This window comes from Physeter macrocephalus, chromosome 21, assembly GCF_002837175.3.
Source record: "Physeter macrocephalus isolate SW-GA chromosome 21, ASM283717v5, whole genome shotgun sequence".
Taxonomy (NCBI): Eukaryota; Metazoa; Chordata; class Mammalia; order Artiodactyla; family Physeteridae; genus Physeter; species Physeter macrocephalus.
The window spans coordinates 51,867,045-51,883,696 of NC_041234.1; the positions used below are offsets into that span (position 1 = coordinate 51,867,045).

General features: G+C 38.5%; 1 protein-coding gene across 2 annotated transcripts in view; it reads right to left on the bottom strand.

Moving 5' to 3' along the window:
• Nucleotides 1–16,652, bottom strand: part of LOC102975110 (iron-sulfur clusters transporter ABCB7, mitochondrial) — a 189,365-nt gene that overhangs the window by 18,188 nt on the left and 154,525 nt on the right. Inside the window, exon 13 of one of the 2 annotated variants that reach the window (XM_024129494.2) lies at nt 1,632–1,803. The exons of the other annotated variant lie outside the window; for it this stretch is intronic. Within the exon in view, the coding sequence (XP_023985262.1) occupies nt 1,632–1,803 (172 nt within the window). The remainder of the gene's footprint in view (nt 1–1,631; nt 1,804–16,652) is intronic. 2 annotated transcript variants of the gene reach the window in all.

The window sequence follows — 16,652 nt, forward strand, 5'->3', positions numbered from 1 at the left end:
GTGAATACGTTTATATTCATACTATCCACACTCTTCCTCATTTTGTAAGTTCAAAATTCTCCTGTCAAGACAGGCAGTATGCCAGAACAATCTGCTTACCCACCTAGCAACTTAGCAGCAGAAAGCTCCTAAAAGAACTAGATACTCAGAGGAAGAACTAGTTTTCACATGTTTCCCAAATTTCAAGTGGAAACCAACCCAGTTCAATTCTATTCAATAAAATTTGGAAAAGAAACATTTGTTTGTTCTCTACTGAAATTATTTGCATAGGTGCTAAATAATATATTGCTCATTTTGAGAGGCCTGGTTGTAAGGCAATGGGTATTAGGTAAGAATAAAATTTTGTTAAACATTCCTACCCCCAACGGCATGCAGAGAGGAACAAAATGATTGAAAAATGGGATGCAGCATAGCTAACTGAAGCAAAGTCATGTTTGAGAGGGCTAGTCTGTATTACGTGACAAATTGGGGATCTCTAGAATTAGCCCAATGGATAAATAATCTGGGGTGTGGGCTAGTTAATTGGAAAGTCCTATGAAGAGCAATGGTAAAGTATAAAGGTGGACTGGAATGAAGCAGGCATCTTATACTATCAGGTAATGACTAAATAGCTACTACAAATCACCTAAACTTGAAAATAATCTTTGCCTAGTATTTTCTAAACCTAGATCAAAACTTTCTAATAGACTGCAAATTCCTTGAGAGTAGGTCCCTTGATGCTTCATCTTTTAAACTCTCAAATCATTTAGCACAGCTGCTTGCACATAGCATGTACCTAATCAATGTTGTGAATAACTGAAGCCAGCTTACAATGAAGAGGAACAGGGATTCATTAAAATTCATGTGGAGTATTCTTCATTCTCTTTTTCCTTACCCTCATCCCTAATCTATACATTTCCTCCCCAAACTAAACTAGAATGAAGAGTAAATGTAAAGGATGCAGTATGTTTATATGAGTTGCATTAATACTTTCAGGCATTAGATATCATTATACTTTTAGAATTCAAATAATTTAGGGCAAAGAAACATTTTTATGGATCCTCAAAAAAATTCAGTCATTTTAGGATAATCCATTATTAAACATAGTAATCATCTCATAATTAAACACTTAAGTTAAAATGTGCAAGCCCTAAAATTTACTTGGCCACTGAACCAACAAAGACATGAAAATGAAGTTGGCTGTAAGGAAGTATAAGTATAAGGAGGTCTAAAGTATTGAAAACATCCCATAATGATCTAGGAAATTATGAGGAGATACACTATTTACTATCAAATTTCTTGTCCCGACTCTTCTTTCCCATGTGAATAATGACCTTGGCTTTCCTTTAATATTAAGATTACAGATAATAAGTTAACACTGATCTCAACATGTATCAGTAATTTACTATTAAGCACTTACAGTGTTTGCAGCTGCAAGTGAAAAAAAAAGAGACTTGCATGATTTGAGAACAGTTACTTCTAGCAAGTTGAATTGTTTACAGTGACAGGCAGGAAACTAGGGAATTTGTCAAAAAAGACTGGATGAGCACTATGTTTGTACTCTGTCATTACATTTTCTAGTAAATGGCCCTGACAAATTAAAGTGTGAAGGGAGTATATAAGTGGGGGCCAGGTCTAAAATCTTTGATTACCTGAAAGCTTGAGTCCTCGTTCCCCTACTTGGGTGTCATATCCATGTGGCATTCGAAGAATTGCATCATGGAGTCCAGCTAATTTTGCCACTGCATACACTTCCTCTGGTGAAGCACTGATGTTTCCATATAAGAGGTTGTAGTAAATGGTATTATGGAAGAGGACAGCATCCTGGAGCAGATTTATATATACACACATAGACATGCATGTTCACATTTAACAATTCAAAGAATAGTAAAGACATAAAGGCATAAAAAAGTAAAACATTATAACTTCTTTTATCACCCCCTCATGCCTGCTCCATTTCCTTTCCCAGAGCTAATTACCATGAACAATTTGTTGTGTATTATCCTAGACTTTTTCTGATGCATTTATGTGCCTAAACAAACACTTTTTTTTCCAACAGAAGTGGGGCCATACTATATATATTCGTTTGTAAGTTGCTTTTTTCACTTAACACAACCTGGAGATTGTTCATGTCAGTAACAGAAACCTACCTCATTCTTTTCAACAGTTGTGTGATACTAAGAATATATATTTATCTTATCAATTCCTCTACTGATGGATATTAAAACTTTTGCTACTATAAACAATGTTGAAATAACATATCATTGTATATATGACTTATGTACACCCATGCATTTCTCTAAGAAGGATTCCTAGAAGCACACTGATGAGTTAAAAGGTAAGCATATGTTTATCCTTTGATAGAAATTTCCGAACTACCTTACAAAAACGCTCCAACAGCATATATGCCAACCAACAGTGTACGAGGGTGCCAGGTCTCCATATCCTCAACAACGCTGGATATTAATAAGTTTTAGTTGTTGCTACTTTTAAGGGTAAAATGTACTTTTTGTTTAAATTAGTATTTCCCTAATTACTAATGAAGCCGAATATGTTTACATATGTTTCTCAGAAGCTTTTAATTTGGACTTAAAACACAGAAAACAAAGAATTTATGCGCTATAGATTTTTGAGAAAGTTCACCGCAAGCATTCATTTGATATTTCAACTTACTCTGACATGGCACACTAAAGCTAAATTACTTAAAATGAGCATCCACCTCTCACTTTTCTTTCAGTATCCAATAGTTGGAAGGTAACAGTAAGATGAAATAAAATGATTCCATTCATTAACACTAACTAGTACCCTCAATTAATTAAGATCTTCTTTAACATCAAAATCAGCCCCAGAGTTACAGGTATTATTTCAAATCACTTTAATAATTTTTATACCTATTACTAACATAAAATTTTCTTGTATTGAGATGGTAGTTAAAACTAATGAGTTTAAAGTCCTACTTAAACTTTAAGTAGAACTTCAGAAAATACTTATTTTAAAATATTTTACATTTAGAAAAGAAGTTAACAAACAAATGCTAACTGGAAATGTTGAAAATACAAAATATGGGGCATTGAGAAGACAGTGGAGGAGTAAGATGTGGAGATCACCTTCGCCCCACAAATACGTCAAAAATACATCTACATGTGGAACAACTCCTACACAACACGTACTGAACGCAGGCAGATCTCAGACTTCCCAAAAGGCAAGAAGCTCCCCATGTACCTGGGTAGGGAAAAAGAAAAAAGAAAAAACAGAGACAAAAGAATAGGGACGGGACCTGCACCTCTGGGAGGGAAAGGTGAAGGAAGAAATGTTTCCACACACTAGGAAACCCCTTCAATGGCAGAGACAGGGGGTGGGAGGGGGAGGGAAGCTTCGGAGCCACAGAGAAGAGCGCATCAACTGGGATGCAGAGGGCAAAGCGGAGAGATTCCGGCACAGAGGATCAGTGCCAACCAGCACTCACCAGCCTGAGAGGATTGTCTGCTCACCCACCGGGGCGGTGGGGGCTGGGAGCTGAGGCTAAGGCTTCTGAGGTCAGATCCCAGGGACGTGACTGGGGTTGGCTGTGTGAACACAGCCTGAAGGGGGCTAGTGCGCCATAGCTAGCCAGGAGGGAGTACAGGAAAATGTCTGGAACTGCCTAAGAGGCAAGAGACCATTGTTTCAGGGTGCGTGATGAGAGGGGATTCAGAGCACCACCTAAACAAGCTCCAGAGACGGGCACTAGCCGTGGCTATGAGCCCAGACCCCACAGACGGGCATGAGACGCTAAGGTTGCTGCTGCAGCCACCAAGAAGCCAGTGTGCAAGCACAGGTCACTGTCCACACTTCCCAGGAGCCCGTGCAGCCCACCACTGCCAGGGTCCCGAGATCCAGGGACAACTTACCCAGGAGAACACATGGCACACCTCAGGCTGTTGCAACGTCACACTGGCCTCTGCTGCTGCAGACTCACCACGCATTGCGTACCCCTCCCTCACCCCAGCCTGAGTGAGCCAGAACCCCCTATCATTCTACTACTTTAACCCTGTCCTGTCTGGGTGGAGAACAGATGCCCTCAGGTGACCTACATGGAGAGGAGGGGCCAAATCCAAAGCTGAATGTCAGGAGCTGTGCGAACAAAGAAGAGACAGGGAAATTTCTACCAGCAGCCTCAGGAGCAGCAGATTAAATCTCCACAATCAACTTGATGTACACTGCATCTGTGGAATACCTAAATAAACAAGGAATCATCCCAAAACTGAGGCGGTGGACTTTGAGAGCAACTGTAGACTGGGGTTTGCTTTCTGCAACTAATTTGTATCTGGCTTTATGTTTATCTTCATTTAGTTTTTAGAGCTTACTATCATTGGTAGAGTTGTTTATTGATTAGGTTGCTGTCTTCCTTTTTTAAATATATATATATATTTTCCTTTTTCTCTTTTTATGACTGTGTATGTGTATGCGTCTTTGTGTGATTTGGTCTGGACAGCTTTGCTTTTACAATTTGCGCTAGGGTTCTGCCTGTCCGTTTTTCTTGTTTTGTTTTGAGTATAGTTTTTAGCACTTGTTATCACTGGTGGATTTGTTTTTTGGTTTGGTTGCTCTCTTCTTCCTTTCTTTTTCTTTTTATTACTTTTTTATTTCTTTATTTTTAATAATTTATAAAGTTTTTTATTTTAATAAGTTTATTTTATTTTATTTTTGTTTCTTTTTTTCCCTCCCTTTTCTTCTCAGTTGTGTGGCTGACAGGGTCTTCGTGCTCCAGCTCGGTGTCAGGCCTGACCCTCTGAGGTGGGAGAGCCAAGTTCAGGACATTGGTCCACCAGAGATCTCCCAGCTCCACGTACTATCAAACCGCGAAAGCTCTCCCAGAGATCTCCATCTTAACTCTAAGACCCAGCTCCATTCAATGACCGGCAAGCTACAGTGCTGAACACCCTAGGCCAATCAACTAGCAAGACAGGAACACAACCCCATCCATTAGCACAGAGGCTGCCTAAAATCAAAATAAGTTCAAAGACCCCCAAAACATACCACTGGATGTGGTCCTTCCCACCAGAAAGATCCAGCCTCATCCACCAGAACACAGGCAACTGTCCCTTCCACTAGGAAGCCTACACAACCCACTGAACCAACCTTACCCAATGGGGTCAGACAACAAAAACAACGGGAACTACAAACCTGCAGCCTGCAAAAAGGAGACCACAAACACAGTAACTTAAGGAAATGAGAAGACAGAGAAATACACAGCAGATGAAGGAACAAGGTAAAAACCCAAGAGGCCAAACAAATGAATAGGAAATAGGCACTCTATCTGAAAAAGAATTCAGAGTAATGATGGTAAAGATAATAAAAAAACTTGGAAATAGAATGGACAAAATACAAGAAACGTTTAACAAGTACCTAGAAGAACTAAAGAGCAAACAATGATGAACAACACGATAAATGAAATAAAAATTCTCTGAAGGAATCAGTAGCAGAATAACTGAGGCAGAAGAACAGATAAGTGACCTGGAAAATAAAAGTATGGAAATAACTACTGCAGAGCAGAATAAAGAAAAAAGAATGAAAAGAATTGAGGACACTCTCAGAGACCTCTGCGACAACACTGAATGCATGATCATTCGAATTATAGGGATCCCAGAAGAAGAGAAAAAAATAGGGACTGAGAAAATATTTGAAGAGATTACAGTTGAAAACTTCCGAAATATGGGAAAGGAAGTAGTCAATCAAGTCCCAGAATTGCATAGAGTCCCACAAAGCATAAATCCAAGGAGAAACATGCCAAGACACATATTAACCACACTATCAATAATTAAATACAAAGAAAAACTATTAAAAGCAACAAGGGAAAAACCAACAAATAACATACAAGGGAATCCCCATAAGGTTAACAGCCGATCTTTCAGCAGAAACTCTGCAAGTCAGAAAGGAGTGGCGGGACATATTTAAAGTAATGAAAGGGAAAACCTACAACCAAGATTACTCTACCCAGCAAGGATCTCATTCAGATTCGAAGGAGAAATTAAAACATTCACAGAAGCAAAAGCTAAGAGAATGCAGAACCACCAAACCAGCTTTACAACAAATGCTAAAGGAACTTCTCCAGGCAGGAAACAAAAGAGAAGGAAAAGACCTACAAAAACAAACCCCAAACAATTAAGAAAACGGTAATAGGAACATACATATTGAAAACTACCTTAAATGTAAACGGATTAGATGCACCAAACAAAAGACACAGACTGACTAAATAAATGGATACAAAAACAAGACCAGTATATATGCTGCCTATAAGGGACCCACTTCAGACATACAGACACATAGACTGAAAGTGAGGGGATGGAAAAAGATATTCCACACAAATGGAAATCAAAAGAAAGCTGGAGGAACAACTGTCATATCAAAATGGATTTTTTAAATTTTTAAAAAATATCTTCAATGGAGTATAATTGCTTTACAATTGTGTTCGTTTCTTCTTTATAACGAAGTACTCCCTATCCCACCCCTCTAGGTGGTCACAGAGCACCGAGCCCATCTCCCTGTGCTGTGCGGCTGCTTCCCACTACCTATCAATTTTACATTTGGTAGTGAATATATATCATGTCACTTTCTCACTTTCTCCCAGCTTAGCCTTCCCCCTCCCTGTGTCCTCAAGTCCATTCTCTAGTAGGTCTGCGTATTTATTCCCATCCTGTCCCTAGGTTCTTCACACCCATTTTTTCTTTTTAAAATTCCATATATGTGTGTTAGCATATGTTATTTGTTTTTCTCTTTCTGACTGACTTCACTCCGTATGACAGACTCTAGGTCCATCCACCTCACTACAAATAACTCAATTTCATTTCTTTTTATGGCTGAGTAATGTGCCATTGTATACATGTACTACATCTTCTTTATCCATTCATCGGTCGATGGACACTTGGGTTGCTTCCAGGTACTGCCTATTGTAAACAGAGCTGCAATAAACATTGTGGCACATGACTCTTTTGGAAATATGGTTTTCTCAGGGTATATGCCCAGTACTGTGATTGCTGGGTCGTATGATAGTTCTATTTGTAGTTTTTAAACGAACTTCCATACACTCCACTGTCTTTTCATTAAAGATAAAGAGACATTGGAATTGTGTGATTAGCCCAGGGATGCTGGTTGTTTTTTTGTTATTGAGCTGCATGAGTTGCTTATAAATTTTGGATATTAATCCTTTGTCAGTTGCTTCATTTGCAAATATTTTCTCCCATTCTGAGGGTTGTCTTTTGGTCTTGTTTATGGTATCCTTTGCTGTGCAAAAGCTTTTAAGTTTCCTTAGGTCCCATCTGTTTATTTTTGTTTTTATGTCCATTTCTCTAGGAGGTGGGTGAAAAAAGATCTTGCTGTGATGTATGTCATAGAGTGTTCTGCTTATGTTTTCCTCTAAGAGTCTGAGTGTCTGGCCTTACATCTAGGTCTTTAATCCATTTTGAATTTATTTTTGTGTATGATATTAGGTAGTGTTCTAATTTCCTTCTTTTACATATAGCTCTCCAGTTTTCCCACCAACACTTACTGAAGAGGCTGTCTTTTCTCCACTGTATATTCTTGCCTCCTTTATCAAAGATAAGGTGACCATATGTGTGTGGGTTTATCTCTGGGCTTTCTCTACTGTTCCACTGATCTATATTTGTTTTGGTGCCAGTACCATACTGTCTTGATTACTGTAGCTTTGTAGTACAGTCTGAAGTCAGGGAGCCTGATTCCTCCAGCTCTGTTATTCTTTCTCAAGATTGCTTTGGCTATCTGGGGTCTTCTGTGCTTCCATACAAATTGTGAAATTTTTTTTCTAGTTCTGTGAAAAACACCAGTGGCAGTTTGATAGGGATTGCATTCCAATCTGTAGATTGCTTGGAGGAGTAGTGTCATGTTCACAATGTTCATTCTTCCAATCCAAGAACATGGTATATCTCTCCAACTGTTTGTTTCATCTTTAATTTCTTTCATCAGTGTCTTATAATTTACTGCATACAGGTCTTTTGTTAAATTAGGTAGGTTTATTCCTAGGTATTTTATTCTTTTTTTGCAATGATAAATGGCAGTGCTTCCTTAAATTTCTGTCAGATTTTTCATCATTAGTATATAGGAATGCATTAATTTTGTATCCTGCTACTTTACCAAACTCATTGATTAGCTCTAGTAGTTTACTGGTAGCATCTTTAGGCTTCTCTATGTATAGTATCTTGTCATGTGCAAACAGTGACAGCTTTACTTCTTCTTTTCCTATCTGGATTCCTTGTATTTCTTTTTCTTCTCTGATTTCTGTGGCTAAAAGTTCCAAAACAATGTTCAATAATATTCGTGAGGGTGGGCAACCTTGTCTTGTTCCTCATCTTAGTGGAAATGGTTTCACTTTTTCACCATTGTGGACGATGTGGGCTGTGGGTTTGTCATATATGGCCTTTATTAGGTTGAGAAAAGTTCCCTCTATGCCTACTTACTGGAGGGTTTTTATCATAAATGGGTGCTGAATTTTTTCAAAAGCTTTTTCTGCATCTATTGACATGATCATATGGTTTTTATTCTTCAATTTATTAATATGATGTATCACAGATTGATTTGTATATATTGAAGAATCCTTGCATTCCTGGGATATACCCCACTTGATCATGGTGTATGATCCTTTTAATGTGCTGTTGGATTCTGTTTGCTAGGTTTTTTTGAGGATTTTTGCATCTATGTTCATCAGTGATATTGGCCTGTAGTTATCTTTCTTTGTGACATCTTTGTCTGGTTTTGGTATCAGGGTGATGGTGGCCTCGTAAACTAATTTTGGCATGTTCCTACCGCTGCTATATTTTGGAACAGTTAGAGAAGGATAGCTGTTAGCTCTTCACTAAGTGTTTGATAGAATTTTCCTGTGAAGCCATCTGGTTCTGGACTTTTGTATGTTGTAAGATTTTAAATCACAGTTTCAATTTCAGTGCTTGTGATTGGTCTGTTTATATTTTCTATTCCTTCCTGGTTCAGTCTCGGAAGGTTGTGCTTTTCTAAGAATTTGTCCAGTTCGCTCAGGTTGTTCATTTCATTGGCATATAGTTGCTTGTAGTAATTTCTCATGATCCTTTGTGTTTCTGCAGCGTCAGTGGTTACTTCTCCTTTTTTATTTCTAATTCTATTAATTTGAGTCTTCCTCGTTTTTTCTGGATGAGTCTGGTTAATGGTTTATCAATTTGTTTATCTTTTCAAAGAACCAGCTTTTAGTTTTATTGATCTTTGATACTGTTTTCTTCATTTATATTTCATTTATTACTGATCTGATCTTTATGATTTCCTTCCTTCTGCTAACTTTGAGGTTATTTTGTTTTTCTTTCTCTAATTGCTTTAGTTGTAAGTTTAGGTTGTTTATTTGAGATATTTCTTGTTTCTTAACATAGGATTGCATTGCTATAAACTTCTCTCTTAGAAGTGCTTCTGCTGTATCCCACAGGTTTTGGGTCACTGTGTTTTCACTGTCATTTGATTCTAGGTAATTTTTTATATCCTCTTTGATTTCTTCAATGATCTCTTGGTTATTAAGAGGTGTGTTGCTAAGCCTCCATGTGTTTGTATGTTTTATAGATTTTTTCCTGTAATTGATATCTAGTCTCATAGAATTGTGGTTGGAAGAGACACTTGATACAATTTCACATATCTGAAATTTACCAAGGATTGATTTGTGACCCAATATATGATCTATCCTGGAGAATGTTCCATGAGCACGTGAGGAGAAAGTGTATTCTGCTGTTTTTGGATGGAATATCCTATAAATATCAATTAAGTCCATCTTGTTTAATGTGTAATTTAAAGCTTGTGTTTCCTTATATATTTTCATTTTGGATGATCTCTCCATTGGTGATAGTGGGGTGTTAAAGTCCCCTACTATGATTGTGTTACTGTTGATTTCCACTTTTATGGCTGTTAGCATTTGCCTTATGTATTGAGGTGCTCCTATGTTGGGTGCATAAAGACTTACAATTGTTATATCTTCTTCTTGGATTGATTCCTTGATCATTATGTAGGGTTCTTCTTTGTCTCTTGTAATACTCTTTATCTTAAAGCTTCTTTTGTCTGATATGAGAATTGCTACTCCAGCTTTCTTTTGATTTCCATTTGCATGGAATATCTTTTTCCATGTCCTCACTTTCAGTCTGTTACAAGTCCCTATGTCTGAAGTGGGCCTCTTGTAGACAGCATATGTACGGGTCTTGTTTTTGTATCCATGCAGCCAGTCTATCTCTTTTGTTTGAAGGATTTAATCCATTTACATTTAAGGTAATTATCGATATATATGTTCCTATTACCATTTTCTTAACTGTTTTCGGTTCGTTATTGTAGATCTTTTCCTTCTCTGTGTTTTTGCCTAGAGAAGTTCCTTTAGCATTTGTTGTAGAGCTGGTTTGGTGGTGCTGAATTCTCTTAGCTTATAGAGATTCCCTTGTGTGTTATTTGTTGTTTTTCCCTTGCTGCTTTTAATATTTTTTCTTTGTATTTAATTTTTGATAGTTTGATTAATATGTGTCTTGTTGTGTTTCCCCTTGGATTTATCCTGTATGGGAGTCTCTGCGCTTCCTGGACTTGAGTAACTATTTCCTTTCCCATATTAGGGAAGTTTTCAACTATAATCTCTTCAAATATTTTCTCAGTCCCTTTCTTTTTCTCTTCTTCTTCTAGGACCCCTATAATTCAAATTGTGGTGCGTTTAATGTTGTCAAAGAGGTCTCTGAGACTGTCCGGAATTCTTTTCAATCTTTATCTTTATTCTGCTCTGCAGTAATTAGTTCCATTATTTTATCTTCGAGGTCACTTATCCATTCTTCTGCCTCAGTTATCCTGCTACTGATGCCTTCTAGATAATTTTTTACTTTATTTATTGTGTTGTTCATCATTGTTGTTTGGTATTTAGTTCTTCTAGGTCCTTGTTAAACGTTCTTGTATTTTCTCCATTCTATTTCCAAGATTTTGGATCTTTACTATCATTACTCTGAATACTTTTTCAGGTAGACTCCCTATTTCCTCTCATTTGTTTGGTCTGGTGTGTTTTGATCTCGCTCCTTCATCTCTGTGTTTGTCATCTTATCATTTTGCTTAACTTACCGTATTTGGGGTTTCCTTTTTGCATGCTACAAGTCTGTAGTGTGCGTTGTTTTTGGTATCTGCCTTTAGTGGCTAAGGTTGGTTCAGTGAGTTGTGTAGGCTTCCTGGTGGAGGGGACTAGTGCCTGTGTTCTGGTGGATGAGGCTGGATCTTGTCTTTCTGGTGGGGAGGTCTGCATCTGGTGGTATGTTTTGGGGTGTCTGTGATCTTATTGTGATTTTAGGCAGCACCTCTGCTAATGGGTGGAGTTGTGTTCCTGTCTTGCTAGTTGTTTAGCATAGTGTATCCAGCATGTAGCTTGCTGGTCATTGAGTGAAGCTGGGTCTTGGTGTTGAGATGCAGATCTCTGGGAGAGCTTTCGCTCTTTGATATTATGTGGAGCTGGGAGGTCTCTGGTGGACCAATGTCCTGAACTCGGCTCTCCCACCTCAAAGGCACAGGCCTGACACCTGGCTGGAGCACCAAGATCCTGGTCATCCACACGGCTCAGAATAAAAGGGAGAAAAAAATGAAAGAAAGAAAATAATAATAAAATAAAATAAAGTTATTAAAATAAAAAATAATTATTAAAAATTAAAAATTAAAAATTAATTAAAAAAGGAAACAAAGAAGGGCACAAGATAGCAACAAAACCAAAAAACAAAACCACCAATGATAAGAAAACATGAAAAATTATACTTAAAAAAAAAAAGAAAACAGGCAGACAGAACCCTAGGACAAATGGTAAAAGCAAAGTTATACAGACAGAATTACACAGAAAAGCATACACATACACACTCACAAAAAGAGAAAAAGGAAAGAAATATATATATCATTGCTCCCAACGTCCACCACCTCAATTTGGGATGATTTGTTGTCTATTCAGGTATTCCCCAGATGAAGGGTACATCAAGTTGACTGTGGAGAGTTAATCCACTGCTCCTGAGGCTGCTGGGAGAAATTTCCCTTTCTCTTCTTTGTCCGCAGTTACTGGGGTTCAGCTTTGGATTTGCCACTGCCTTTACGTGTAGGTCGCCTGAGGGAGTCTGTTCTTCGCTCAGACAGGACGGGGTCAAAGTAGCAGCTGTTTATGGGGCTCTGGCTCACTCAGGCTGGGGGGAGAGAGGGGTACCAAATGCGGCGCAAGCCTGCGGCGGCAGAGGCCTGTAGGACGTTGCAACAGGCTGAGGCGTGCCATGTGTTCTACCGGGGAAGCTGTCCCTGGATCACAGGACCCTGGCAGTGGCGGGCTACACAGGCTCCTGGGAAGGGAGGTATGGATAGTGACCTGTGCATGCACACAGGCTACTTGTTGACTGCAGCAGCAGCCTTACCATCCCATGCCCGTCTCTGGAGTCCATGCTGAGAGCCGCAGCTCGCGCCGATCTCTGGAGCTCATTTAGGCGGTGTTCTTAATCCCCTCTCCTCGCGCACCGCAAAACAAAGAGGCAAGAAAAAGTGTGTTGCCTCTTCGGCAGTTCCAGACTATTGCCCGCCTCCCTCCAAGCAAGCTGTGGTGAACTAGTCTCCTTCAGACTGTGTTCACGCAGCCAACCCCAGTCCTCTCCCAGAGATCTGACCTCCGAAGCCCAAGCCTCAGATCCCTGCGCCCAGCAGCCCGGGTGGGTGAGCACACAAACCTCTCGGGCTGGTGAGTGCTGGTCAGCACCGAGCCTCTGTGCGGGAATCTCTCTGCTTTGCCCTCTGCACCCCTGTTGCTGTGCTCTCCTCCGTGGCTCTGAAGCCTCCCGCTGGACTATCCCCATTTCTGCCAGAGAAGGGTCTTTCTAGTGTGTGGAAGCTTTTCCTCCTTCACAACTCCCTCCCACTGTTGCAGGTCCCGTCCCTATTCTTTTTTCTCTGTTTTTTCTTTTGCCTTTTGCCCTACCCAGGTGCTTGGGGAGTTTCTTGCCTTTTGGGAGGTGTGAGGTTTTCTGACAGCGTTCAGTAGGTGTTCTGTAGTAGCTGTTCCACATGTATATGTATTTCTGATGTATCTGTGGGGAGAAAGGCGATCTCCACGTCTTACTCTTCCACCATCCTGAAGGTCTTCTCAAAATAGACTTAAAAATAAAGACTATTACAAGAGACAAAGAAGGACACTACATAATAATCAAGGGATAAATACAAGAAGACAATATAAGAATTGTAAATGTCTATGCACCCAACACAGGAGCACCTCAATACATAAGGCAAAGGCTAACAGCCATAGAAGGGGAAATCAATAGGAACAAAATAACAGTAGTGGATTTCAACACTACAGTTCCCCTAATGGACAGATCAAACAAAATGAAAATAAATAAGGAAACACAAGTTTAAATGATACATTAAACAAATGGACTTAATTGATATTTATAGGATATTCCATCCTAAACAAACAGAATACACTTTCTTCTCAAGTGCTCATGGAACATTCTCCAGGATAGAACATATCTTGGGTCACAAAATCAAGCCTTGGTAAAAGAAAGACAACTGAAAAGATATCAAGTATCTTTTCCGACCACAACACTATGGAACTAGATATCAATTACAGGGAAAATCTGTAAAAAGTACAAACACATGGAGCCTAAACAATACACTACTAAATAACCAAGAGATCACTGAAGAAGTCAAACAGGAAATCAAAAGATACCTAGAAACAAATAGCAATGAAACATTACGACCCAAAACCTATGTGATGCAGCAAAAGCAGTTCTAAGAGGGATGTTTATATCAACACGATCCTACCTCAAGAAACAAGAAACATCTCAAATAACAACCTAACCTTACACCTAAAGCAATTAGAGAAAGAAGAACAAAAAAACCCAAATTTAGCAGAAGGAAAGAAATCATAAAGATCAGATCAGAAATAAATGAAAAAGAAATGAAGGAAACGATAGCAAACATCAATAAAACTAAAAGCTGGTTCTTTGAGAAGATAAACAAAATTGAGAAACCATTAGCCAGACTCATGAAGAAAAAAAGGGAGAAGACTCAAATCAGTAGAATTAGAAATGAAAAATGAGAAGTAACCACTGATACTACAGAAATACAAAGGATCATGAGAGACTAATACAAGCAACTATATGCCAATAAAATAGACAACCTGGAAGAAATGGACAAATTCCTAGAAAAGCACAACTTTCTGATACCGAACCAGGAAGCAATAGAAAACATACACAGACCAATCACAAGCACTGAAGTTGAAAGTGTGATTAAAAATCTCCAACAAACAAAAGCCCAGCACCAGATGGCTTCACAGCTGAATTCTACCAAACATTTAGAGAAGAGCTAACACCAATCCTTCTCAGAGTCTTCCAAAATACAGCAGAAGGAGGTACACTCCCAAAGTCATTCTACGAGGCCGCGAACACCCTGATACCAAAACCAGATAAAGATGTCACAAAAAAGGAAAACTACAGGCCAATATCACTGATGAACATAGATGCAAAAATCCTCAACAAAATACTAGCAAACAGAATACAACAGCACATTGAAAGGGTCATACACCATGATCAAGTGGGATTTATCCCAGGAATGCAAGGATTCTTCAATATATGCAAATCAATCAATGTGATATACGATATTAAGAAACTGAAGGAGAAAAACCGTTATGATCATCTCAATAGATGCAGAAAAAGCTTCTGACAAAATTCAATACCCATTTATGATAAAAATCCTCCAGAAAGTAGTCAGAGAAGGAACCTACCTAAACATAAGAAAGGCCATATATGACAAACCCACAGCTAACACTGTTCTCAATGGTGAAAAACTGAAACCATTTCCACTAAGATCAGGAACAAGACAAGGTTCCCCACTCTCACCACTATTATTCAACATATGTTTGGAAGTCTTAGCCACAGCAATCAGACAAGAAAAAGAAATAAAAGGAATCAAAATCGGAAAAGAAGAAGTAAAACTGTCACTGCTTGCAGATGATATGATACTATACATAGAGAATCCTAAAGATACTAGCAGAAAACTACTAGAGCTAATGATGAAATATCTGAAAGAGAAATTAAGGAAGCACTCCCATTTACCATTGCAATAAGAATAAAATTCCTAGGAATAAACCTACCTAATAAGACAAAAGACCTGTATGCAGAAAACTGTAAGATACTGATGAAAGAAATTAAAGATGATACAAACGGAGAGATATAACATGTTCTTGGATTGGAAGAATCAATATTGTGAAAATGACTATACTACCAAAAGCAATCTACAGATTCAGTGCAATCCATATCAAACTACCGATAGCATTTTTCACAGAACTAGATCAAAAAATTTCAATTTGCATGGAAACACAAAAGACCCCGTACAGCCAAAGCAATCTTGAGAAAGAAAAACGGAGCTGGAGCAATCAGGCTCCCTGACTTCAGACTATACTACAAAGCTACAATAATCAAGACAGAATGGTACTGGCACAAAAACAAATATAGATCAATGGAACAGGATAGAAAGCCCAGAGATAAACTCACACACATATGGTCACCTTATCTTTGATAAAGGAGGCAAAAATATACAATGTAGAAAAGACAGCCTCGTCAATAAGTGGAACTGTGAAAAGTGGACAGCTACATGTAAAAGAATGAAATTAGAACACTCCCTAACACTGCACACAAAGATAAACTCAAAATGGATAAAGACCTAAATGTAAGACCAGATACTATAAGACTCTTAGACGAAAATATAGGCAGAACACTCTTGACATAAATCACAGCACGACCCTTTTTGACACCCCTCCTAGAGAAAGGGAATTAAAAACAAAAATAAACAAATGGGACCTAATGAAACTTAAAAGCTTTTGCACAGTAATGGAAACCATAAACAAGATGAAAAGAAAATCTTCAGAATGGGAGAAATATTAGCAAATGAATCAAGGGACAAAGGATTAATCTCCAGAATATACAAGCTGCTCATGCACGTCAATATAAAAAATAAATAAATAAACAACCCAACCCCAAAATGGGCAGAATACCTAAATAGACATTTCTCCAAAGAAGATATACAGATTTCTAACAAACACATGAAAGGATGCTCAACATCACTAATCAATAGAGAAATGCAAATCAAAACTACAATGAGGTATCACCTCACACCAGTCAGAATGGCCATCATCAAAAAATCTACAAACATAAAAGGAAATGAAATTGAGTTATTTGTAGTGAGGTGAATGGACCTAGAGTCTGTCATACAGAGTGAAGTAAGTCAGAAAGAGAAAAACAAATACCGTATGCTAACACATATATATGGAATCTAAAAGAAAAAAAAGGTTGTGAAGAACCTAGGTGGAGGACAGGAATAAAGACGCAGACATTGAGAATGGACTTGAGGACACAGGGAGGGGGAAGGGTAATCTGGGACAAAGTGAGTCAGTGGCATGGACATATACACACTACCAAACATAAAATAGATAGCTAGTGGGAAGCAGCCGCATAGCACAGGGAGATATGCTCGGTGGTTTGTGTCCACCTAGAGTGGTGGGATAGGGAGGGTGTGAGAGAGATGCAAGAGGAAGGAAATATGGTGATATATGTATATGTGTAGCTGATTCACTTTTTGATACAGCAGAAAGTAACACACCATTGTAAAGCAATTATACTCCAATAAAGATATTTTAAAAAAAG